The sequence below is a fragment of the Mustelus asterias genome, chromosome 9 (genome assembly GCF_964213995.1).
Source record: "Mustelus asterias chromosome 9, sMusAst1.hap1.1, whole genome shotgun sequence".
NCBI classification, from domain to species: Eukaryota; Metazoa; Chordata; class Chondrichthyes; order Carcharhiniformes; family Triakidae; genus Mustelus; species Mustelus asterias.
The window spans coordinates 6951744-6978398 of record NC_135809.1 but is presented as its reverse complement, the minus strand read 5'-3'; the positions used below and the strand labels follow the sequence as shown (position 1 = coordinate 6978398).

The 26655-nt window shown below is 48.2% G+C and overlaps 2 protein-coding genes across 2 annotated transcripts in view; one reads left to right on the top strand and one right to left on the bottom strand.

Moving 5' to 3' along the window:
* The window catches only part of pwp1 (PWP1 homolog, endonuclein), a 40042-nt gene that overhangs the window by 5635 nt on the left and 7752 nt on the right, over nucleotides 1-26655 (bottom strand). The window contains exons 6-12 of the mRNA XM_078219569.1: nucleotides 25640-25750; nucleotides 24137-24261; nucleotides 23393-23463; nucleotides 21807-21903; nucleotides 6849-6910; nucleotides 4564-4675; nucleotides 906-996 (exon numbers count right to left, since the gene is read on the bottom strand). Coding sequence (XP_078075695.1) covers nucleotides 906-996; nucleotides 4564-4675; nucleotides 6849-6910; nucleotides 21807-21903; nucleotides 23393-23463; nucleotides 24137-24261; nucleotides 25640-25750 — 669 coding nt within the window. The remainder of the gene's footprint in view (nucleotides 1-905; nucleotides 997-4563; nucleotides 4676-6848; nucleotides 6911-21806; nucleotides 21904-23392; nucleotides 23464-24136; nucleotides 24262-25639; nucleotides 25751-26655) is intronic.
* Nucleotides 12916-19869, top strand: c1qtnf13 (C1q and TNF related 13). Its single transcript, XM_078219570.1, has 2 exons — nucleotides 12916-12929; nucleotides 17165-19869. Exon 2 carries the CDS (start codon nucleotides 17171-17173, stop codon nucleotides 18269-18271), a length of 1101 nt encoding a protein of 366 aa, XP_078075696.1. The 5' UTR covers nucleotides 12916-12929; nucleotides 17165-17170; the 3' UTR covers nucleotides 18272-19869.

Sequence of the window (26655 nt, the reverse complement as noted above, 5' to 3'; positions counted from 1 at the left end):
TACAGTGCTGTACACTATAGGGTTCACCAGCACTGAGGTGTCTGTTATGGCTCGAGTATTAGTGAGGCGATTTATTCAACTAGTTGAAGCCAGTTCATCGCTGCCCCTCTCTGGTGCTGTTTAACTCGGCGCTTGAACTCCTTTGTGCCAATGGGCACTGCAAACCCCCTCTCTGGAGGAGGACCAATGGGAGTGGCAGGTTACCTGTGCCAAACCAAGGACAACGGTTACAATATGTGAATGGTCTCACGGGCATGCGGCCCACCCCCTCTCGTGCACGCGGCCCACCCCCTCGCGTGCACGCGGCCCACCCCCTCGCGTGCACGCGGCCCACCCCCTCTCGTGCACGCGGCCCACCCCCTCCCTCTCGTGCACGCGGGCACCCCCCCTCTCGTGCACGCGGGCACCCACCCCCTCTCGTGCACGCGGGCACCCACCCCCTCTCGTGCATGCGGGCACCCCCACCCTCTCATGCACGCGGGCACCCCCCCCTCTCGTGCACGCGGGCACCCCCCACCCCTCGTGCACGCGGGCACCCCCCCCTCTCGTGCACGCGGCCCACCCCTCTCGTGCACGCGGGCACCCCCCACCCTCTCGTGCACGCGAGCACCCCACCCTCTCGTGCACGCGAGCACCCCCCCCTCTCGTGCACGCGAGCACCCCCCCCTCGTGCACGCGGGCACCCCCCCCCTCGTGCATGCGGGCAGCACCCCCTCCACCCCGCCCCCCCATGCACGCAGCCACCCCCCATCTCGTGTTTTCTGAAGTTCATTAAACAAAATGACCTGGCCAAGACAAGGATGGGAAGATGGAATGGTCTGAGTGCAGGTTTTGACACTCTGCGGTAGTGGGTGTGAGAAACAGCCTGCGTGGTTTCAGACCTGCGATTTGATGATGATTCTTACCTGTTACCTCTCCATCGTGAGCTTTGAGGGTGAAAATTGGTTTATCCGATCGAGCATCCAAACAGTACACAAAACCATCTTCCGTGCTGGCCTGGAGGGGCAAGGCAACGTGATCACTCCCAACCAAACAAATTGCAGATCGGTGTTTCTTAATCACTAGAATTTACTAACACTAACCGCACGGGCTCGGTAACCGCACGATTAAAACTATCAAACTCTTAGCCGCAAAGTTTCAGCAATTACTTTCAATAGGAGCCCCGCCCGCCCCTGCAGAAGCCGGGCCACATTGCTGGGAATACAGAGTTATAGAGATGCTATTCGTGTATTTGTCCAGACACCCCTTAAAAGTCACTATCGTATCTGCTTCCACTACCTCCCCTGGCAAAGAGTTCCAGGCACCCACCACCCTCTGCGTAAAAAACTTGCCTCGTACATCTCCTTTAAACCTATGCTCCCTAGTAATTGACTCTTCCACGCTGGGAAAAAGCTTCCGACTATCCACTCTGTCCATGCCTCTCATAATCATGTAGAATCATAGAAATCATAGAAACCCTACAGTGCAGAAGGAGGCCATTCGGCCCATCGAGTCTGCACCGACCACAATCCCACCCAGGCTCTACCCCCACATATATTTACCCGCTAATCCCTCTAACCTACACATTTTAGGATTCTAAGGGGCAATTTTTAACCTGGCCAATCAACCTAACCCGCACATCTTTGGACTGTAGACTTCTATCAGGTCGCCCCTCAACCTCCGTCGCTCCAGTGAGAACAAACCAAGTTTCTCCAACTTCTCCTCATAGCTAATGCCCTCCATACCAGGCAACATCCTGGTAAATATTTTCTGTGCCCTCTCTAAAGCCTCCTGGTAGTGTGGCGACCAGAGTTGAACACTATATTCCAAGTGCGGCCTAACTAAGGTTCTATAAAGCTGCAACATGACTTGCCAATTTTTAAACTCAATGCCCCGGCTGGTGAAGGCAAGCATGCCGTATGCCGCCTTGACCACCTTCTCCATCTGTGTTGCCCCACTTTCAGTGACCTGTGTGCCTGTACACCCAGATCCCTCTGCCTATCAATACTCTCAAGGGTTCTGCCATTTACTGTATATGTCCTATCTGTATTAGACCTTCCAACATGCATTACCTCACATTGTATTACTTCACTTCCGACCTGCCTTTCTGCGCAAAATGGTTTCCTAATTCTACTCCTGAAAACAAGATACAGACAAATCAACATGGAAAGTCCATGGTCTGAAGCCAATGCTGTTTCTTCCTCCGTCCTCTAACCATCTTAGCCCTTCCCTCTTGCCCCCCCCCCCTTCTCCTTTTGACAACAGTAAACCCGTCACATAACTACCTTCCCTCGTAAACAACTCCAAACATTTACTCTCTTTCTCTCTGCACAGATACTGCCTGGCCTGCTGAGTTTTCCTATATATATCTACATAAGAACATAAGAAATAGGAGCAGGAGTAGGCCATCTAGCCCCTCGAGCCTGCCCCGCCATTCAATAAGATCATGGCTGATCTGAAGTGGATCAGTTCCACTTACCCGCCTGATCCCCATAACCCCTAATTCCCTTACCGATCAGGAATCCAGCTATCCGTGATTTAAACATATTCAACGAGGTAGCCTCCACCACTTCAGTGGGCAGAGAATTCCAGAGATTCACCACCCTCTGAGGGAAGAAGTTCCTCCTCAACTCTGTCCTAAACTGACCCCCCTTTATTTTGAGGCTGTGCCCTCTAGTTCTAACAATCTGGTTTTTAATCCCAGCGCTCCATTAGCCTATTTTCTGTACCTGTTCATGACATCTTAATGATCTATCGGCCTGGACTCCAAAATCTTTTTGGGCCTCTGCTGATTCTAGCTTGAAGTACCCTGTTCTATCCTTTCCAAATCCAAAGGGGACGATCTCACATTTGCTTACAATGAAACCCATTTGTGACAGCTTTGCCCATTCACTTAAGCGGCACAGTGGTTAGCACTGCTGTCTCACAGTGCCGGGGACCCGGGTTCGATTCCCGGCCTCAGTTCACTGTCTGTGTGGAGTTTGCACATTCTCCCCGAGTCTGTGTGGGTTTCCTCCGGGTGCTCCGGTTTCCTCCCACACTCCAAAGGTGTGTGCGTTAGGTGGATTGGCCACGCTAAATTGACCTTAGCGTCAGGGGGACTAGCTAGGGTAAATGCATGGGGTTATGAGGATAGGGCCTGGGTGGGATTGTGGTCGGTGCAGACTTGATGGGTCGAATGGCCTCCTTCTGCACTGTAGGATTCTATGATTCTATCAACCTGCCTGTATCTCAATGATGTTATGCTTCCAATGACATTGCTCACACTGCCATCCATCCTATGGTCTTGGCAAATGTGGATATGTGGCTTTCTATTGAGGCCCCAAATCAGATCCTTGTGGGACAACATTAGCCGTACATCCTGGAAATTGGAGTACTTTCAGTTTATATTTTATTTGTCACAAGTAGGCTTACATTAACACTGAAAGTTACTGTGAAAATCCCACACACCGGCGCCTGTTCACTGAGGGAGAATTTAGCATGGCCAATGCACCTAACCAGCACGTCTTTCAGACTGTGGGAGGAAACCGGAGCACCCGGAGGAAACCCATGCAGACACGGGGAGAACGTGCAGACTCCACACAGACAGTGACCCAAGATCTCTGGTGCTGTGAAGCAGCAGTGCTAACCACTGTGCTGCCCAGTATTTTGCCCACTATCCCTATTTCCCTAGTGCCCATCACTTGCTTAACGAGGACAAAACTTTGTCTTCAATCGTCTCACGAGGGACTTGACCAAAATGCTTTCTGGAAGTCCGTTTGAATAACATTGGCAGGAATTCCCATGTCCACTGCTCTAGTCACCCATTCAGAAGATTCCACAGAATTGTCAGGATTTTGTCCCCTTCTGGAGTTCAGCTCCAGGTTCCTGTGTTCTGTAAACAGGATCATTCACCAACTCTTTCTTATGTTGTTGGTACAAACATGGGTCACATGGACAGGATCCTCACCCTGCCTGTTCGGGATGTCCTTCACCCTGGCACCGAGAAAGCAACAACCCATGTAGAATCATAGAACCCCCACGGTGCAGAAAGAGGCCATTCGGCCCATTGAGCCTGCACCGACCACAATCCCACCCAGGCCCTATTCCCATGAGCCCACACATTTACCCTGCTAATCCCCCTGACACTAAGGGTCAATTTTAGCATGGCCAGTCCACCTAACCTGCACATCTTTGGACTTGTGGGAGGAAACCGGAGCACCCGGAGGAAACCCATGCAGACACGGGGAGAATGTGCAGACTCCACACAGACAGTGACCGGAATTGAACCCGGGCCCCCTGGCGCTGCGAGGCAGCAGTGCTAACCACTGTGCCACCGTGCCGTGGAACTCTATATCCTGTTTACGCAGCGCTGTCTGTCCCCGTAATCATAGAACCCCCGACAGCTACCAGGTTGTTTCTCTCTCCCTTCAGACAGTCCCCTGCTCCAAGATGCCATGGTCTCCATTCCAGTTGTCCTTCAAATAGCCTTTCCCCTTATCGTCACAGGTGGGAAGTACATCAGACCCTCTGGATAGAATCGGTTTCAGTGCTCCCTCCTTCTTTACCATTAAAACCCCACCCTGCAAACAGAATGGAGCTCACCAGGAAGTTGCATGGTGAGAAATGATTCCACGTCACTCGCTCAATTTCTCCACTGAACCTCCAGCTGCGATGGTTTTCCTTCGGACTCCGGCAGTCGTAAAGTATGACCGACCTGTAGATAAGCACATACCACTGCAGTTAATACCATAGTAACGAGTAGCAGGAGAGCTCGAAGATCTTGCTTTCACATTCTGTCTGTCAGCGTAAGAGAAATGCAAAGATCATTCGGGGCACCAGCATCAAAGGACGTTTCTAATTCCTTACACACCAGAGCCCAGGTCTCATCCACCATACATTTCACTTGCGGGGGGGGGGGGGGGGTGGAGCGAGTTCTCCGCAGGCTTCTGCAACGAGTCCTGAAACAGCTGATATGGCCAAATGATGATCACCTGTCTTCACTTTGGAGGTTTACAGACAGCAGGTGGTCCACTTGATTCTGTACAGACAGCATATGGAGTCATAGAATCCCTACAGTGCAGAAGGAGGCCATTCGGCCCATCGAGTCTGCACTGAGCACAATTCCACCCAGGGCCCATCCCTGCAACCCCACATATTTACCCTCCTAGTCCTCCTGTAAGGGGCAATTTAGCACGGCCAATCAACCTAACCCGCACATCTTTGGGCTGTGGGAGGAAGCCAGAGCACCCGGAGGAAACCCACACAGACACGGGGAGAACGTGCAAACTCCACACAGACAGTGACGCGAGGCTGGAATTGAACCCGGGTCCCTGGCGCTGTGAGGCAGCAGTGCTAACCACTGTGCCACCGTGCCGCCCCAGTCTGGCAATTACCCAGCAGTCAATGCACAGTGAGGGCTCCGATCAAGTTAAGGTCTTACTCCGGGATAACACAGGGAAAAAAATAAATCAGGGGTAAAATTCTCCGGCCTCCCAGCCGTGTGTTTCCTGCCAGTGGGAGGTGGCACCTTGTTTGCTAGTGGTGGGATTCTCCAGTCCCGCCGCTGTCAACGGGAATTCCCAATGCCGTCACCCCACACTGGCAGGAAACCCCCCCTGCCAGGTGTGCACTGCCGGTGGGACCGGAGAGTCCCGGCCGGCGGGACCGGAGAACCCCGGCCGGCGGGACCGGAGAATCCCGGCCGGCGGGACCGGAGAATCCCGGCCGGCGGGACCGGAGAATCCCGGCCTAGATTTCCTGCAGCAAATCCAATGATTACAAACAAAGAGTCAAATTAAAATAAAAACCCGAAACCTAGATCAATGCATTCTGTGAAATGGTTTCATTTGGTAATGGAGTATATTATACAGCATTTCCAAACTGTTCAACAACAAGGTGCATTTATATAGCGTAAAAGCAAATTACTGCGGATGCTGGAATCTGAAACCAAGAGAGAAAATGCTGGAAAACCTCAGCAGGTCTGGCAGCATCTGTAAGGGGAGGAAAGAGCTGACGTTTTGAATCCAGATGGCCCTTTGTCAAAGATTTGAAAACCTGCTGGGATTTTCCAGCGTTTTCTCTTTTGGCATTTATATAGCACCTTGGATGTAGGAACATGTCCTAAGGTGATTCACAGGAGCGTCATCAGAGAAACACTGACTGAGCCACAGGGAGGGTATTTTGGCTCAAGTGGCTGGCTGTAAAGAAGCAGCACCAAGTGGAGAGGTTTCGCGGAGGAATTACAGAGTTCAGGGTGAATGCAGTTGAATGCACAGCCAATGGTGGGATGAATACAAGAGGCCAGAGTAGGAGGAGTGCAGAGATCATTGAGGGTTATAGGTCGGGAGGAGGTTACAGTGATAAAGGGCAGCATGGTGGCACAGTGGTTTGCACTGCTGCCTCACAGCGCCAGGGACCCGGGTTCGATTCCCGGCTTGGGTCACTGTCTGTGCAGAGTTTGCATGTTCTCCCCGTGTCTGCGTGGGTTTCCTCCGGGTGCTCCAGTTTCCTCCCACAGTCCGAAAGACGTGCCGGTTATGTGCATTGGCCGTGCTAAATTCTCCCTCACTGTACCCGAACAGGCGCCGGAGTGTGGCGACTGGGGGATTTTCATGGTAACTTCATTGCAGTGTTAATGTAAACCTACTTGTGACACTGATACATAAACTTTAAAAGATGAAGACAGTCTGCAGAGCACACAGGAAAGAATATTTTTCGCGATATACGAATACATGTGACAATAATAAATCAAATGAGGCAATGAAAAGAGTTGAACATGAGGATAGGAGTTGTTAATGTCAGGAGTTAGTGGTGTGAGTGGAGATATCCATCCAAAGAGGGGAGGGGAATCTTGGAAATGGAAGCAAATTTCTAGAATTGCGTCTCACTTATCAAACGATCCAGAGAGAAGTGTCTGTGCCTCAAATGGATGCCATCGCAGTGTCTGTACCTGAAATGGACAAAACAAAATGAGTGGGTAAAGGATTCATAATAATGCAGTCAAAGACCAAGCCCCTAAAACAAATGTACATCAGGTTACAGTGCGCACAGACTCCGTAAACCACATCAGGTTACAGTCACACAGACCCTGTAAACTAGGTTGATCCCGGGTCTGGAAGGATTTTCTTATGAGGCGAGGTTGAGTCGGTTGGGTCTGTACTCATTGGAGTTTAGAAGAATGAAAGGCGACCTGATTGTGACATATCGGATTCTCAGGGGACTTAACAGGGTCGATACTTAGAGGTCGTTTCCCCTTGTCGGAGAGTCGAGGACCAGAGGGCAGAATCTCAGAGTGAGGGGGTCGCCCATTTAACACAGAGATGGGGAGGAATTTCTTCTCAGAGGGTGGTGAATCTGTGGGATTCTTTACCGCAGAGGGCTGTAGAGGCTGGGTCGTTAAGTATGTTGAAGGTTGAGGCAGAGAGATTTTTAATCAGTAAGGGAATCGCGGGTTATGGGGAAAGACTACAAAAGGTCATGAATGTAGCCCAATCCATCACCCAAACCAGCCTCCCATCCATTGATACTGTCGACACTTCCCACTGCCTCGGCAAATCAGCCAGCATAATTAAGGACCCCATGCACCCTGAACATTCTCTCTTCCACCTTTTTCCGTCGGGAAAAAGATACAAAAGTCTGAGGAGACGAACCAACCGACTCAAGAACAGCTTCTTCCCTGCTGCCGTCAGACTTTTGAATGGACTTACCTTGCATTAAGTTGACCTTTCTCTACACCCTAGCTATGACTGTAACATTACATTCTGCACTCTCTCGTTTCCTTCTCTATGAACGGTACGCTTTGTCTGTATAGCGCACAAGAAACAATACTTTTCACTGTGTGTTAATACATGTGATAATAATAAATCAAATCAAATCAAGGCGGGAAAGTGGAGTTGTGAATTATCACATCAGATCAGTCATGATCTCATTGAATGGCGGAGCAGACTTGATGGGCTGAATAGCCTACTTCTGCTCCTAGGTCTTACTGTCTTATGATCCATTGTGTGTGTGTATGATTTCATGATCAATGGCCATTCTTCATAATCTTATCCAGGCGCTGTGCATTCACATGCAAGCCAGGGCAGGACAGGGAGCATCTGCAGACTATCCGGCTGCAAGGCAACATAAAAGCTGGATCTATATTCAATTAATACACGCACATTCTGGGACAGCGGGGATGGAATCAGTGGGCTGGCACTCAGCAGGAAGCATCCTGAGTGTTTCCCCTCCTCTCTAATCAAGGGATGCCAGGGCCAGCGGTCTAGTTCTATCACACACTCTGTGCACGGTCCTCATTTTGAAGAAAGAAAAATGCTCATTAAATTATGACTCAGGTCCCTCGGGGCTTTAAGTCTCTGGCAACTGCAGAATCCTTAAATAATTACCTGGAACTTTGTTATTGTTCCACTAATTTACGGAATTATGTGACAGAAGCCCTACAAGACACACAGTAATATCTGTAACTCCTGCTGAACAATTACACTGCGGGGACAGTCATGGAAAAACATTGCAATCACTGGTTGCTGCAGCAGGGAGGATGGAAAGGGAAGCACAGCTCAGCTAATTGAAGGCCTAATCCAGTGTTTAACATAGTAATAAGGATAATTATTGGGATTTGCAAATGTTTGCAAAAGTCTGAAATACAGCAGACACTAACCGTCAACTAACAGGGACGGCACGGACCATAAACTCAAAGGAAACTTTTGCTATTCTGGGAGTCAGGCAGATCAGAAGAGTTGTGAATCCTGAGACATGATCCACCACACTGCCACTGGCTCGCTGCAGGTCACCACATTCCCACTGCTTCACCCATTTCTAACTGTGCAGGCACTAAGAACCTTTCCCCCAAAGCTGCACATGGACAAAGATTCCCTTTTAAACCAAGCTGAAAAGCGGATATGTGCACACGAGTAACACAATGCTGCTTGGACTAAGACTTGGAGCTGTTCAGCAGCACAGTGGTTAGCACTGCTGCCTCACAGCTCCAAGGACCCGGGTTCAATTCCCGGCTTGGGTCACTGTCTGTGTGGAGTTTGCACATTCTCCCCGTGTCCACGTGGGTTTCCTCCGGGTGCTCTGGTTTCCTCCCACATTCTGAAAGATGTGCTGGTTAGGGTACATTGACTCGAACAGGCGCCGGAGTGTGGCGACTAGGGGAATTTCACAGTAACTTTATTGTAGTGTTAATGTAAGCCTACTTATGACTAATAAATAAACTTTACTTTAGAGCCTGGGATTGTGGTCAGTGTGGACCTGATGGGTCGAATGGCCTCCCTCTGCACTGTAGGGGTTCTACGATTCTCTATGATTCAGGGCGGCAGCACATGCTCTAACTAGCAAGCTCTATTGTTTAATAACTATCCAAGTCTTTGAACGTGTCCTTAGCTTGTTGGTTTGCTTTTGTCACAGCTGGTCCTCCCATCGCCACATAAAAGACTGGCTGCCCCCTCTCAACAACACGTGTTTAGAGTTCTGAGCAGACCAGAATCTCTCTGATTGAGATGCAAACTGTGGCCAAGTGACCAACGGCCTAAGCAACTAGTCCCAGCATAAAATTGGACACTTTAAATTAATACATAGCTAAACCGCTTCTACAAGTGAGGCCTGATTGAATGTAGACAAGGTTACCGACGGGTCAAAAGCCAACAGGGACCAGCCCAGATCGGTCTTGCATATTGACCAGAGACGCAGGACCTTAACAATAGGAGAGTCGATATGACCCGAAACCCATCACGAGGTACTCAGCCAGAAGAATAGACAAAGACCTGATATTTGTGTATTTTCCAGTTTCAGCCAGGCTCCCTGATATTAACCATATCTTGAAAGGGGATATGTGCACCCAGGAGACCTAGGATGACCTGCCCTAAACTTATTGGGTGCTGCGACCCCTGCCCTGTGACCCCCATTGGCTGAAAGGTAGAGAACATTCCAGAAGGGCTCAAAGATGGATGTCTGGAGACGACCCCCAGCAAAGATTCGATCAGCTTGCTGGGACCTGTGATGACGCAAGAGGGTGGGGGAGAGCCACCTTCACCCCAAGGAGACCTCGAGTTCATCCGTCGACACGAGCTCAGTGAACGGAATCCAACAGCCCGGACAACTACACCAGACCAGGCAGTGTGTGTGTGTGTGTGTGTGTGTGTGTGTGTTTTCAGGCAGTCAGCCTAGTTTGAGGAAAAGTTAATTTATTGTGTAAGAGTTGTTTCTGTAACTTGCAAGTGTTTTAATCAAATTAAGTTTGAAAAGCAGTCCTTTTCCTTTCTCAAAGTCCGAGCACTCGGGTAAACGTGTTTTGAGTAATAAACTGGTCAAAGTGTCTGTATAGAATATCTCTCAGACAACAAAGCCCCAGCAAATTTCTATCCGGTTTCATATACGCCCTAATACACCACAGGCTGTACATCTCATTAAGGCACAGGCTTTAATCTGATCTGTCCACTTAAATCAAAATGGTTTACAGTTGCTCATTTACTGTTCTGGAAGTGGAAGAGTGCTGATAAAACAAAGCACACTAACCCGACGGAGAGAAACAAACGGATATCACGTCCCACACGGCCTCATTGAGCAAGTCTGACTAAACCCCAAGTCGCAGGGTTAATAGATGGTGCAGCTGGAGACTGGTACAGGTGGTTCGTGGACAAATTGGGTGCTGGCAGAGACAGCCAGTAATTACCTTCTCCGGGGGATCAGACTTGGAGACTGTGAGCAAAAGGGATTGCTTTGAAACCCATTTAGAGTCAACCAGCGTTCTGGGTCAAAGGAAGCATGGACTAAGCTAATCCTGCATTTTCCCAGGATTGAGAAAAACCAAGGATAATTATGTTGGGACAGAAGGTGGCTAACTCTGCATGACAGCCTTCCATCAGATTCATCAGTTCCGACATCAGCTCGCAATTCCCTCGCATCTTGTATTAACAAGTCCACTCGCTCACTGAGAGGCGCAACAGATTCCTCACATGTACCCAACTGGAAAAAACACTTTAAGGATGTTTACACTGCAGCCCCAGGTCCATTAACTACACTCCCAAAACACATCTGCTCACCGCGAGAGAGAGGAATTTATTAACTAATTATCGCTCAGAGATTTCCAAAGATTTGTACGAAGCCTTTCAGTAACCCGAGCCATGGCTTCAACAACAGGTGAACCAGACAAGATCAAAGTGCACAAATTTAACACAAAGGCAGTAAATAGTTTTTAAACTATTCTTGGAATGTAGGCATCTCTGGCATTTACTGCCCATCCATAGCTGCCTCGAGGCGATAGCAGTGGGCCAGTTTTCTGAAGCATTGCGCGTGGGTTTGATACGACGGAGTGGCTTGCTAGTCCACTGCAGAGTGTGATGGTACTGTGCCTTTAAGAAATGTATTCATATCATGTTTCCAATGAGGGACATGTTTAAAATTCAGCTGTTTTACACGGTGCCAATTTGTCTGCACCAGGCAGCTCACATGCTGAGAATGCAGGCTGATGGTTGATGTTAGCTAGTGATGATGAAAGGTCATCCAGACCCGAAACATTGGCTCTGTTCTCTTTCCACAGATGCTGTCAGGCCTGCTTAGATTTTCCAGCATTTTCTGTTTTTGTTTCAGATTCCAGCGCCTGCAGTATTTTGCTTTTATCTTCGCTAGGTATGTGTTTGTTTTAATCTGAGTTTGTGCATTTTTGATTATTTGCTTTTTCCCCTGGGGGTTGATTGACAAAGTCAAGTGCTTAAGGGGTGGAACTAAAGTTACCGGGAAAAACAGGCAGTTACTGCCAAGTTCTGAAAGAAGTAAGAGGTGTCTCTCTCTCTCTGGAATGGCCATGTGGGACCTGTTAGGAGAAATAGGTCTCTCTCCAGAGGTGTTCTGGAGGCTTGAGGACTGGCAGCCCATGTACCAGCACGTAAACCAGTGTGTTGCTAACTGATTTTGAAGAGGAGTTTAAGTCTATAAGAGGAATGTTGCTTGAATTGGAATTCATAGAGATTGGTTAGCAGTTAAGAATTGTATCTTGTCCTGTTTCAAGTATTCCAATTGGCAAACATTAAACTAATTCATTTGTTATAGTTAAACTGTATTGTTAACTAAAGTTTATTTTGATAAAGGCTCCCTAAGTGTGCCAATAGAATCACACTTGGGGTGAAACTTCTTATCCTCACATAAAACTGCTGGGGTCCAGTCAGGCATCATAACATTCTTTGAGGTTTCTGATCGGTACCTTGACAAGAGGGCAGTTAAGGTTCAATCATTTGAGTGGAACTGGAGTCACATTAAGCCCCAGACCAAGTAGGAACTACATTCCCACTGCCCCTAAACACCAGGCAGTGTCCGACTTACCACTATGGCAATCTTGCAGTGATAACACCGACTGCAGAACATATTTATTTTAGAAAGAGGGGAGAGGATTTATTTATAATGATCTTAATACGCAGCTGAGGGACACACACAACTTCACCCCCCAACTCCACCCCCCAACACCAGCTCAAGGGAGCAGCACATACCCTGGGCATGCCAATAGCACGGGACAAACATACAACAGTGAAAACTCCTTTAAAATGTTTAAATCTGATCTGCAGTTACCATCTGTACAAGTGCCAAATAGAAGTGTTCAGCTCACAACCCCAGCAAGTCACATTACAGATCTGACTTTATACTGGAACGGGCTGCCGTTACTGCTGTAATGATGACAAAGTATTGGAATGCTGATGGACAAAGTAAATGCTTCTGGGAATTTAATTTGCTGATCCCTATTCTTAATGCTACATGGCACCTTTTATTCACACAGCACTGAACGTTAATATAATAATAACCAGAATGCACAGAACTGCACCACATGCAGAGCAATGGGAAGTTTACAGAGGAACCGCACTGACTTTCTGCTCTGACCCTGCAGCAGCCGAAAGCTGAAATCAGACTGGGTCGGCACTTTAACTATTCAATATTTATATTCCACAGCTTCAAGGATAACTATCCTCCCGCCCTCTCTCGTAAGTGTATTTACTTTCTCTAAATACTGGAGGATTTATATTTTAATTTGCTGAATGAATGCCTGCTCTGTGTCTATAACCAGATACCCCGGATTGTTTAGATTTGCAGATTGGAGTCACAGCCTCAGTTTGCAGCGTGGCGAATGTCCGTGAGTTAAACGGGGCACGTACACGCCTGGTGACTAACAAATCCGCAACACTGCGATTTAAAAGGATTTCAGTTCAGGGGCGGCTAATCCAGGGAGACGAGGAGTGAAGTGTTTGTTGTTCTTGTTGGGATTCTAGAGGAATAGACAATGTTGACTGTGACTAGCTGTCTCATCTTGTCCACAAAGGGAGGTGAGGACGCTGTGTTTGGGGTGGTGGGCAAGTTTAAAGTGAATCTATGGAAGCAATACTTCAGTGTGCAAGTTTTCAAACCCTATGCAACTCCTGAAGGAATAGATTTGTAGGGACTAAATAGGTTAAATCTGTTGGTCACTGAACTTGTGGAAGGAACCTCAGCACCAATTGATGTATAAATCCTCCCCCTCAGTTGAACATCACTGCAAGGTTAAATTTGTTTGTGCGATCAGTCCTGTTTAATAAAGTAGGTTAAAGAATTCCAGAAAAAGAGGCCAGCAAAATGTTTTTCTTTGACATTAACTGGGACAAGGCATCTATTATTCACACTTTCCATTGCAAACCTAGAGCATGAAGTGGCTGGCAGTGATTATGCTTCCAAAAGAGAAGACTCGGGGCAGGTTATTCAGGATTCTTGTGGGAATAGATCAATGGAACTCCAACAGTATGCTACAGGTGCCACAGACTCTGCAGGACACGGGCTGGGGTTCAGAATAAAGCAAGGCATAATTACTTGAAAAAGAGTGTGTGGGATGGACTGCCAAAGGAGCAGTGAAGGGAGAATGAGAGAGATACTCGAGGGACTGAGGGGATTATTTGTGTTGGAATTAGTCAGCTGGAGCACTCTATATCCTGGCCTCTCCTTTGTACAGTGTAAATAGAATCAGGTTTAACAGCAGAATCAGCACCACACCTGGAGTTTATGTTGATGTTCTTCAGTACTTCCTTTCTGCTAATGATCGATGGGAATCCAGTTCTGAGGGCGAGAGATGATGCCATGGGAATTAAACAGTTTTAATTCTTCACTTGCACCAACCTTCCTTGGGCACAGTGGTTGGCACTGCTGCCTCACTGCGCCAGGGACCTGGATTCGATTCCAGCCTCGGGTCACTGTCTGTGCGGGGTTTGAACATTCTCCCCATGTCTGCATGGGTTTCCTCCGGGTGCTCCGGTTTCCTCCCACAGTCCAAAGATGTGCGGGTTAGGTTGATTGGCCATAGTAAATTGCCCCTTAGTGTCAGGAGATTAGCAGGGTAAATAAGTGGCGTTATAGGGATGGGGTCTGGGTGGGATTGTGGTCGGTGCAGACTCAATGGGCCGAATAGTTTCCTTCTGCACTGTAGGATTCTAAGATTCCTGCACAAAATACACTTTGAAAAGATTGCCAATACAGATTTTCCCAGTGACATCACACCCACATCACCCTGCCCCCCCCCCCCTCCCCCCCGACACTAAGGGCAATTTACTATGGCCAATCAACCTAACCCGCACATCTTTGGACTGTGGGAGGAAACCGGAGCACCCGGAGGAAACCCATGCAGACACGGGGAGAATGTGCAAACTCCACACAGACAGTGACCCAAGCCAGGAATTGAACCCAGGTCCCTGGCGCTGTGAGGCAGCAGTGCTAACCACTGTGCTGCCCCCTAGAGTTAGGCCTGCAAGCTTCCATTTCACTTTCAAGGCTTCTGCTTGCACAGCACCAAGCAATTCAGGACCCAGTTAAACCTGCAGCTGGGTCCGGACAGTGCCAGCGGAGCGGGACGTGAACCTGCGAAGGATCCCACTGACTTCAGCCGATGTTCTTGTTGCCTATCCATTGGCAAGGGTTAAAGGAATAGCTACAACGCCAGAGCAGAGAGTGGGAAGTGGAATCCCACATGCTCGGGTCATTGCTGCTCACAATTTGTACTAATGATTTAGGCTTTAGAATCGTAAATAATTTCTAAATATGCGGAAGACACCAAACTGGGAGCGATAATCAATAGGAGATTGCAATAAACCACAAAAGGTAATACATTTGCATAATGAGCAAATAAATTTTAATATAGGCGCGTGTGGGGAATTACATTCTGCGAAGAAAAACAAGGTCGTCACAGATTAATTGGAAAATAAGAATGCAAATTGTACGGAAGAGCAAAGTAATCTGGGGGCACAAACCACTGGAAGTAACGACTTGTTAATAAGGCTATTGAAAAGCAAAACAAACACCAGGATTTATCTTTCAGAGGGATAGAACTGAAAAGTAGAGAAACTATGTTAAACTTGCACTGAACCTCGATTGATCTTGTGTACAGTTCCAGTCGCCATGTTATAGAGGATAGAGACACACTGGAGAGAGGGTTCAAAATCGTTTTACGAGCATGATACCAGAGACGCAAAGGATTTCGTTCCCCACTCATGGGATGGGAGCGTTGCTGACAAGGCCAGCACTTTTATCCATCCCTAATTGCCCACAGGAAGGTGGTAATGAGCTACCTTCTTGGACCACTGCAGTGTAAGTACATCCTCTGTGCTGTTAGGAAGGGAGTTGCAGGATTTTACTAAGGGACAGTGAAGGAACAGTGATTTGGTTCTAAGTCAGGATAACGCGCAGCTTGCGAGGGGAACTCGGTGGTGGCGATGGTCCCATGAATCTGCTGCCCTTATTCTTGAGTGGTAGGCGCTGAGAGTTTGGAAAATGCAGTCATAGAACAGTACAGCACAGAACAGGCCCTTCGGCCCACGATGTTGTACCGGGCTTTATCTGAAACCAAGAAGGAGCCTTGGCGAACTGCTGTATGGTACATGCTGCGTGCCAGTGGTAGAGGGAGTGAATGTTTATGGTGATAGATAGGGTGCCAATCAAGCAGACTGCTTTGTCCTGGATGATGCGGAACTTCGAGAATTGCTGAAACTGCACTCGTCCAGGCAATTGGGTGTGCGCAGGCTGACGATGGGTGCGTGTCCAGTCTTATTCCCTTTTCATGTCGTGGCTGGCGAGGATATTTCGGAGGACAGTTTAGAGTCAACATGATGGTTTTGGATCTGAGTCAGACTGGGTAAGAATGACAGATTTCCTTCTCTGAAGAGCGTGAATGAACCAGATGTGCTTTTACAACAATCCGGTAGTTTCATAATCACCATTACCAAGAGCAGATTTTCATTCCACATTTTAATTAACCGAATTCCCAGTTGCTGCAGTGGGACTTGAACTCATGTTCCAAGCACACTAGCCCAGGTCGCTAGCCCAGTAACATCATCATTCTGCTATTGTACCCAAGTGAATTGATTTATTATTGCCATGTGTATTGGGATACAGTGAAAAGTATTGTTTCCTGCACGCTATACAAAGCATACCGTTCATAGAGTACATAGGGAAGGAAAGGAGAGGATGCGGGATGTAGTGTTACAGTCATAGCTAGGGTGTAGAGAAAGATCAACTTCATATAAGGTAGGTCCAAAAGTCCATTTATACCCATCGCAAAAGGATGAACAAGTTCGAGCTCTTTTCTCTTGACAAGAGAAGGCCAAGGGTGGTGACTTGATAGATCGTTTTAAAATTCTAAACAGTTTTAATAAAGAGAGAGAGAGAGAGATTGTTTCCATTTATGAGAAAAAAAAATCTATAAGTCATGAATTTGAGAGTCACCAAGAAAATAATTAAGAATTCAGAAGAAGCTCCTTCACTCAGTAAGAATGTGAAACTCTCTGCCACAGCGGGTGGTTGAGGTGAATCGCAGAGGGGGATTTAAAGGGAGGTTAGAGGAGCGTGAAGGAGTAGGGAACAGAAGGATATGCTGACAGATTTAGATGAGAAAGGCTGGAAAGAGGCTTAAGTGGAGTGTAAACACTCGCACAGACCAATTGTGCTGTCTGGCCTGTTACTGCGCTTTTATCCAATGTAAAAACTTAGGCAATTACAAATCTCTCTCAAGATATTTAAGAATTAGAAACAGGCACAGTTTGCAATGTACTGTCACAACGCGCAGCGGGTCTGGCATTTCATTCAATTCACTCTCGTCAGAGTCAAAGCTTGTGAAATGAAAGTGATTAGAGCAAACACAACCAATGTTAAATTACCCAACACTCGGCTCCAATCCTCATCCATTCAAATCCATTTCTTTTTTCAGGGTGAAATGGCCTTTTTGGGATTTGTGCTGCTGACGGGGGTTATGGACTCTCTGTCCCGTCAGCCAGTTACAGCAGCCTCTCGTTACCACTCCACTCCCCATCATCATCAGTCAGCATTCTCCGCCGCCAGGACAAGTAGCTTGTTGGGAGGTCTCCAGAAAGCAGTCACCTTCGACAAGCTCTTGGTTAACATTGGGAACGACTTCCGTCCGGATACAGGCAGGCTTGTTTGCAGAATTCCCGGGGCTTACTATTTCGCTTTCACCGTTGGAAAGTATCCAAAGAAGATGCTATCCGTCATGCTGGTGAAGAACGGGTACGAGGTGCAGGCGACGGCCTTCGATGGACATCGGCAGAAGAATCGCAAAGTGCAGAGCCAGAGCTTGATGCTGAGGTTAGACGCAGGCGATAGTGTCTGGCTTTACCTCTACGGTAGCTCAAAGTATGCTCTGTACAGTAACGTAGGGCCGTACACAACCTTCACCGGCTACCTGGTCTATCCAGAACTGCCGCACTACTGGCTGGCCAACAGTCTACCCTCCGCCCCCACCATCTCCAACTGTTCCCATTCCAACACCAAGCCCAAAAGCAACCAATCCCCTCTCAGCTGCCTCACTGAGCCTCAGCCAAAGGACAGCCTGCGTTCCGCATTCTCCGCGGCCAGAACAAGGTCACTGCTCGGAGAGAACGCGGAGAATCTGCCACATGAGGCGGTGACGTTTGACATTGAATACATCAACATCGGCAAGCACTTCAACAAGCTGAGCGGATTCTTCACGTGCCAGATCCCAGGCGCCTATTACTTCTCCTTTAATGTCGGAAAGCACCCTTTCAAGGCCATTTCCGTCAAGCTGATGAAAAATCTCAGCGAGGTGCAGGCCATGATTTTCGATGAGGACGACTCTCAGCGACGGGAGATGCAAAGCCAGAGCGTAATGTTGCGTCTGGGAGCCGGGGACAGAGTGTGGCTGTACAGCCAACAGCACCAGCGCTTTGGTTTGTATAGTAACCACGGCAAGTACATCACCTTCACCGGATTCCTCGTTTACCCAGACGCAAACATCCTGAAGAGCGGCGGGAAACTGTGCAAGAACACTCACCAGTAACGGAATAATTACCATAGAACTTAGCTTTAATTCCAAATGTTCGCAGTGCTCACTACATCTCAAACCCAGCTGAGTTTTACTGCAAGGTACTTTTTGTTTTTAAAAAAAAAAAGAGTTTTGCACCCAACCAGAAGCTACTAGTTTAGTATTTGACTGTTTTAGAATCATAGACCACCACAGTGCAGGGGGCAGGCCATTCAGCCCATCACACGTGCCAGCTGCTGCAAAGAGCAACTCGATTCTGCCCACTCCCTCATTATTTCCAGAGCCCTGCAATTTGTTCATTTATCCAATTCTAATTTAAAGGCTAATATCGAATCTGTATCCACCACCAGGCAGTGCAATCCAAATCCTAACCACAAACTGCATTAAAAAAAACTTTCCCTTGTTTGATTTGATTTGTCACATGTATTAACATACAGTGAAAAGTATTGTTTCTTGCACACTATACAGACAAAGCATACCGTTCATAGGGAAGGAAATGAGAGAGTGCAGAATGTAGTGTTACAGTCATAGCTAGGGTGTAGAGAAAGATCAACTTAATGCAAGGTAAGTACATTCAAAAGTCTGACAGCAGCAGGGAAGAAGCTGTTCTTGAGTCGGTTGGTACGTGACCTCAGACTTTTGTATCTTTTTCTCAATGAAAGAAGGTGGAAGAGAGAATGTCCGGGGTGTGTGGGGTCCTTAATTATGCTGGCTGCTTTTCCGAGGCAGCGGGAAGTGTAGACAGAGTCAATGGGTGAGAGGCTGGTTTGAGTGATGGATTGGGCTACATTCACAACTTTTTGTAATTCCTTGCGGTCTTGGGCAGAGCAGGAGCCATACCAAGCTGTGATATAACCAGAAAGAATGCTTTCTATGGTGCATCTGTAAAAGTTGGTGAGAGTCGTTGAGGACATGCCAAATTTCCTTAGTCTTCTGAGAAAGTAGAGGCGTTGATGGGCTTTCTTAACTATAGTGTTGGCATGGGGGGACCAGGGCAGGTTGTTGCTGATCTGGACACATAAAAACTTGAAGCTCTCGACCCTTTCTACTTTATCCCAATGATGTAGACAGGGGCATGTTCTCCTTTACACACCCTGAAATCAATGACAATCTCCTTCGTTTTGTTGACATTGAGGGAGAGATTATTGTTGCCGCACCAGTTCACCAGATTCTCTATCTCATTCCTGTACTCTGTCTCGTCATTGTTTGAGATCTGATCCACTACGGTGGTGTTGTCAACAAACTTGAAAATCGAATTGGAGGGGAATTTGGCCACACAGTCATAGGTGTATAAGGAGTATAGTAGGGGGTCGAGAACACAGCCTTGTGGGGCACCAGTGTTGAGGGTGATCGTGGAGGTGGTGTCCTTACTTGTGTCACCTCCGTTTCTTTTGCCAGTCAGGTTAAATCTGTGCCTTCTGGGAACAGTTTCTCCTTGTCCACTCTTTGTGGTTTTGACTACTTTTATCAGAGTTCCTCTAAATCTTCTCTGCTCTGAGTATAACCCCAGCTTCATAGTCTCTCTATGTCACTAAAGGCCATAACCCCAGAGCCATTCCAGCAAATCTCCTCTGCACCTCCTCGAAAGGCTTCAGATCCTTCCTAGCACAGGCACAAAACTCAACTCAGTGTCCATCATTAGACATGATTCTGCAACTGGACAGCACTTGCTAAACAATCCTGATTGTGCTGAGGTTGACGTTGAAAACTGGCCAAAGATTTATCAGTCAGGTCCAAAGTGTGGCTCACTAACGCATGCTAAGAGCTACATATATTCACACACAGGGCTCTGTCCTTTGCAGACAGAATCAGCACATCCACACATTATACCATTTTCAACCAAGCAAAAGCTTGGGTCACAGTCATTCCGTCGTCCATTCCCCAAGGCAATGCCTAAAAAGCTTGGGGGACAGCTGTTCCCTGGTGCAGTCCCCAAGCCAATGCCTTGACCAGAGTCAATCTGCCTGGTTTGAACTTGAACAAAAGCTTGGCAGTTAACTGCTCTCTACTGCACTTGCCATGGCAACGCCTCTGCCAGTCAGAGACCACTTGCCAATCAATCAGCATTCTTTTCTCACGCAGTATAAACTACTGTTCCCTTTACAATTGGTGTTCTTGTGAACTGTCCTGATAGAGTGCAAAATGAAAAGCTTCAATAGCATGTCTCATTTTTTCAGCAATACACAAGTTCTGTGCTACCAAACTACCTGATATCTTGTTATTATTGGAACCACATACAATCACCAGGATCAAGCACAGGAACCTGTAACTGTGCTCTCTTGTGAGATGGCCCAAGTAATAAAACTGCTAAAGGTTTGACCTAGAAACACAATGGTCAAATTGACACACAGCGTTACAACAACAGGAGGAACTTCTTCACCCAAAGGGTGGTGAATCTGTGGAATTCCCTCCCCAGTGAAGCAGTTGAAGCTGTCCCATTGAATGTTTTTAAGGCAAAGATAGATAGATTTTTGAACAGTAAAGGAATTAAGGGTTATGGTGAGCGGGCGGGTAAGTGGAGCTGAGTCCACAAAAAGATCAGCCATGATCTTATTGAATGGTGGAGCAGGCTCGAGGGGCCAGATGGCCAATCCTGCTCCTAGTTCTTATGTTCACAGTATCCTTACCACTGCAAACACCCCCAGCCGCGTCATTAAACAAAATCTGACATCGAGTCACACAATGAGATATTTGGACAGAAGACCAAAAGTTTGGTCAAAATACTAAGCTTTAAGGGGCGTCTTCCAGGAGAAAACCATAGAATTCCTCCAATGCAGAAGTTGGCCATTTGGCTCACTGAGTCTGCACCAACACTCTACCGATTCTCTCACCGAGTACCTTACTCAGGTCCTCTTCCCAGCCCTATCCCTGTAACCAAACACACACATTTACTATGGCTAACCCATCTAACCTACACATCTTTGGGCACCAAGGGGCAATTTAGCACGGCCAATCCACCTAAACTGCACATCTTTGCACTGTGGGAGGAAACTGGAGCACCCAGAGGAAACCCACGCAGACACGGGGAGAATGTGCAAACTCCACGCAGACAGTGGCCCGAGGCCGGAATTGAACCCGGGTCCTTGGCGCTGAGGCAGCAGTGCTAAGCGCTGTGCCACCATGCCGCCCAGAGATGCAGAAAGGCAGTGGGGGTCTTGGAAAAGAATTCAAGAACTCAGTGCCTAGTCCGCTGAAAGCTGAGCCAATAGTGGTGGAGTGAAAGGGGAGGAAGGTTGCACTCGGGAGTACAGAGCCATGCAGGGAGGTGTTCCTTTAAATTGGATGAGTTAATGTAACAGATAACTGCTACGCGGACCCGGGGTCAGAACGCTGGGTTTGTGAGAAGTCCAAAGATGTACAGGTTAGGTGGACTGGCCATGCTAAATTGCCCTTTAGTGTCCCGGGATGCGTAGGTTAGAGGGATTGTGGTCGGTGTAGACTCGATGGGCCGAATGGCCTCCTGCACTGTAGGGATTCTATGAAGATCAGTTGGATTTGTGGACTCTGGGCTCAGGTGTCAGTGGTACCGAAAGGATTTGTTTCAGCTTACCTTGTCTGTGTGTGAAGAGAGGTGCGTTACAGCTTTCTGCTGTGACATGTCCCAGAGGATCACTGACTTGTCGGCAGAGGCACTGGCCAGAACAGTCCTAGCATACATCAAACACACAGTTAGCAAGACTGGCATCGAAGACTTCAAATCCAAACCTCACTCTCTACTTCAGAAAATCAACAATTACTGATCCTGGACTGAATTCTGTGCTGTTCCCTCGACTACACATTCAGTTCATTAAAGTACTCTTACGGGAAAAAAAATCAATCACCAGAATCAGCCGTGTGACCGTCAGACACACGTCAATCACATATTCCCCCTGTGACCCGCTGTTACTGGCACTGAACTGGGCCGTTCCTCACTACTTAATAACACTAAACCATCCGCCACTTCCTGCCCACCGGATAATCACATCAACATGTCCATTCCCTCCCCTCCTCCCCCCCCCCCCCCGCCGACCCCCGCCCCCCCCCCTCCAGTTACTGACCCAAATCCCGGAATTTCCTCACTCCCCCCCCAGTTACTGACCCAAATCCCGGAATTTCCTCACTCCCCTCCAGTTACTGACACTAATCCCGGAATTTCCTCACTCACCCCCCAGTTACTGACCCAAATCCCGGAATTTCCTCACTCTCCCCCCAGTTACTGACCCTAATCCCGGAATTTCCCCACTCCTCTCCAGTTACTGACCCAAATCCCGGAATTTCCTCACTCCCCTCCAGTTACTGACACTAATCCCGGAATTTCCTCACTCCCCTCCAGTTACTGACACTAATCCCGGAATTTCCTCACTCCCCTCCAGTTACTGACCCGAATCCCGGAATTTCCTCACTCCCCTCCAGTTACTGACCCTAATCCCGGAATTTCCTCGGTCCCCTCCAGTTACTCTAATCCCGGAATTTCCTCACTCCCCCCCCCAGTTACTCTAATCCCGGAATTTCCTCGGTCCCCTCCAGTTACTGACACTAATCCTGGAATTTCCCCACTCCCCTCCAGTTACTGACCCTAATCCCGGAATTTCCTCACTCCCCCCCCAGTTACTGACCCGAATCCCGGAATTTCCTCACTCCCCCCCCAGTTACTGACCCGAATCCCGGAATTTCCTCACTCCCCCCCCAGTTACTGACCCGAATCCCGGAATTTCCTCACTCCCCCCCACCCCCAGTTACTGACACTAAACCTCTCAGACCAGTGAAGGAAAATAACCCAATAGCTCCATCTCCTGGCAGTTGGTTAGATTGGCGCTGCGCCTTTTAATTCCCCAGAACCAGTAACCTGATCGGAGTTTAATTACACAGACCCACTTTAGTGGGAAGGTACAAGCACAGGAACTCACTATTACAATAAGTATTTGAACAAAAATAAGTTATGCAACATAGTCAAATTCTAATAAAATCGCAGCTTTAAAAGAAAGAGTATTACTTCACATCAAATACTGACACCTTGTGGTGACGCTGAGCGCTGTCTGTCAAACATACATGGTCACAGGTGAGGGAGAGGTCAGCATTTACACTTACTCTCTTTCTCTTCATTACCATGTGAACACCCTTATAAAGAAAGCTGCAATATTGCAATGTAAACATTACCTGATGTGCCTGTTCCAGGCAAGGTCAAGAACTGCATCAGAATGTCCCTCTTTCTCTGCACTTGCAGCACCCTGAAATAAATCAATTATTATGTGAGAGAAAGTTCAGGCTCACTTCTCACTGCTACTTCCCAGCAGAATCATAGGATCCCTACCCTGCAGAAGAGGCCATTTGGCCCATCAGGGACCACTGTAGGGGAATTTCACAGTAACTTCATTGCAGTGTTAATGTAAGCCTTACTTGTGACTAATAAATAAACTTTGCTTTTACATTCCGTGCAGTACCATACAGTCCATACAGTCCATGCCCCTGTCTACAGACTATTACAATGAACAGTTAAAGACTGTCGGCACGCACATCAGAAGATACCCAGTCTCCTGCCCCGATGAAAGAGGCAGCATTAAAACCGCACCAATGGTCATGAGCTGGGACTCGCCAGGAACATTCCTTCAATTGTTGATCCCGATGTCCAACATTAAACGGCCTGTGTCGGGGCTGGGGGTAGGGGAGTGGGAAAGGGCAGGGAGCTGGTTCATTATGCCCCACTCCCTCGGCATCACTTACACATGGTATAACATTGAAAGTTCTGTGATTAGCCAGCAGGGAGGATTGAACCGGCTACCTGAGGACTCAGACTGTCCTTGGCGATTAGTCAGTCCCACCAGGATTCACAGGTAGCGACTCAGAACAAATACTCAACACGCCTGTTGCCGCAGAATGTCCACAATACAGGCTCCTCAGTACCTTCCGGCCTTGCTTCCTCTTTACTTTCTTGCTCCCCAGGCTGAAGACGGGTTCCAGACAATCGACCACATCCAGATTCCACACGTCAATCACAGGAGTCATGTTACCCACTGCAGCGTAATTCCCTGCAAGGAGATAAATCTGATCAGGGGTTGATTGGAGGGGGAAGAAGGGACACCGCAGTTAACAGGACACCCCACTCACCAATGGAACATCCACCCAGGGAGCGGCCAGTGAATGGGAGACAACACCCGTCAAAACAGGTCTTGAAAAGAACCAAAGACCAGTGGTTAGCACTGCTGCCTCACAGCGCCAGGGGCCCAGATTCGATTCCAGACATGGATCACTGTCTGTGTGGAGTTTGCACGTTCTCCCCGTGTCTGCGTGGGTTTCCTCCGGGTGCTCCTGTTTCCTTCTGCAGTCCAAAGATGTGGGGGTTAGGTGGATTGGCCGTGCTAAATTGCCCCTTAGGTGTTCAAGATGTGCAGGGTGATGGGATTAGGGTGGGGAATTGGGCCTAGGTAAGGTGCTCTTTTGGAGGGTCCATGCAGACCTGATGGGCCAAATAGCCTCTTCTGCACTGTCGGGATTCTATGATTCCCAAAGGGACATTAAAAGTCCACAGCTGTTTTTAAAGTTATGATAAGTAGCAAAAATGGACAGAAATTTGTGTTGAAAAAGTATGAAAGAATCGAGAGAGTGAAGGGGAATTAGAGCCAGGGCAGAGTGGAGGGAATGGTCACAGGGACACCAATCAGAAGAACCAGTTGTTGGAGGGGAACTAGCAAGTGGATATCCAGAGTTAGAGAAGTTGTGAGAAGAAGGTGAGGGCAGGAGGAGGTCACAAGGATGGGCCGTAGCGTTAATTAGCTGGTTAAGTGAGCAGGGATTTGCCACACTTGTAGACAAGCACTGGAAGTGGGCAGCAGCTCTGATGAGATAAAGCTTCAACGGCACCACATCCACTCCCTCCACCACTGACACTCAGTAGCAGCAGTGTGAACTATCTACAAGATGCACTGCAGCAATTCAAAGATCCTTCGACAGCACCTTCCAAACCCATGACCACTTCCACCTAGAAGGACAAGGGCAGCAGATACATGGGAACACCACCACCTGCAAGTTCCCCTCCAAGCCACTCACCATCCTGACTTGGAAATATATCGGCCGTTCCTTTGCAGTCGTTGGGTCAAAATCCTGGAATTCCCTCCCTAACGGCATTGTGGGTCAACCCACAGCACATGGACAGCAGCGATTCAAGAAGGCAGCTCAACACCACCTTCTCAAGGACAACTAGGGATGGGCAATAAATGCTGGCCAGCCAGCGACGCCCATGTCCCACGAATGAATAAAACAAAAAGGCGCCTTCACTTTAATGGCCAGGGTGTCAGCTTTTATAGCCTGGACCAATCATTCACCAGAATATTCCACCAACTGGTACAAACCAACTGGACAACCATTAAATGAAAATGCATTTGAACAACATCATCATCCCCAGCCTACCTGTTGGTGCTTCTGGGTTTGGATCAAAGTTGAGCCATTCGACACACAGGGGATAGGCAGGTAGCAACACATCATGATGGACGTACAGTGACTGTTCCTCCTGGTTACAAACTGTAAGAGACAATTCACTGTGAGTGCGTCAAATAATGAACAACATCAAGGAGCATCCGCTCCACCATGAACAAGGTCTCTGACAAACCAGCTTCTGACACTATACCATTTCTAATCTACATCACAGTTCACCAGCACATACTGACCAGAGCTTGGCAATCTGCTCCCCTCCCATCCACCTGCACATTTGTGGAGCGGCACGGTGGCACAGTGGTTAGCACTGCTGCCTCTCAGCGCCAGGGACCTGGGTTCGATTCCCGGCTTGGGTCACTGTCTGTGTGGAGTTTGCACATTCTCCCCGTGTCTGCGTGGGTGCTCTGGTTTCCTCCCACAGTCCAAAGATGTGTGTGGATTGGCCATGCTAAATTGCCCCTTAGTGTCAGGGGACTAGCTAGAGTAAGTGCATGGAGTTACGGGGATAGGGCCTGGGTGGGATTGTGGTCAGTGCAGACTCGATGGGCTGAATGGCCTCTTCTGCACTGCAGGATTCTATGATTTAAGACAAATCTGGTATGGGACCTCTACTTTCGCAGAAGTAGAAGGAAATTTGGCATGTCCGCTACGACTCTCAGCAACCTTTACAGATGCCCCATAGAAAGCATTCTTTCTGGCTGTTTCACAGCTTGGTATGGGCTCCTGCTCTGCCACAAGAAACTACAAAAGATCGTGAATGTAGCCCAGTCCATCACGCCAACCAGCTTCCCATCCACTGACTCTGTCTACACTTCCCGCTGCCTTGGAAAAGCAGCCAGCATAATCAAGGACCCCACGCACACCGGACATTCTTTCTTCCATCGGGAAAAAGATACAAAAGTCTGAGGTCACGTATCAACCAACTCAAGAACAGCTTCTTCCCTGCTGCCGTCAGACTTTTGAATGGGCCTAACTTACATTAAGTTGATCTT

What these genes read in the sequence shown, in the direction of transcription:
- c1qtnf13 (XM_078219570.1), top strand. Translation starts at nt 17,171, where the DNA reads ATGGCCTTTTTGGGATTTGTGCTGCTGACGGGGGTTATGGACTCTCTG.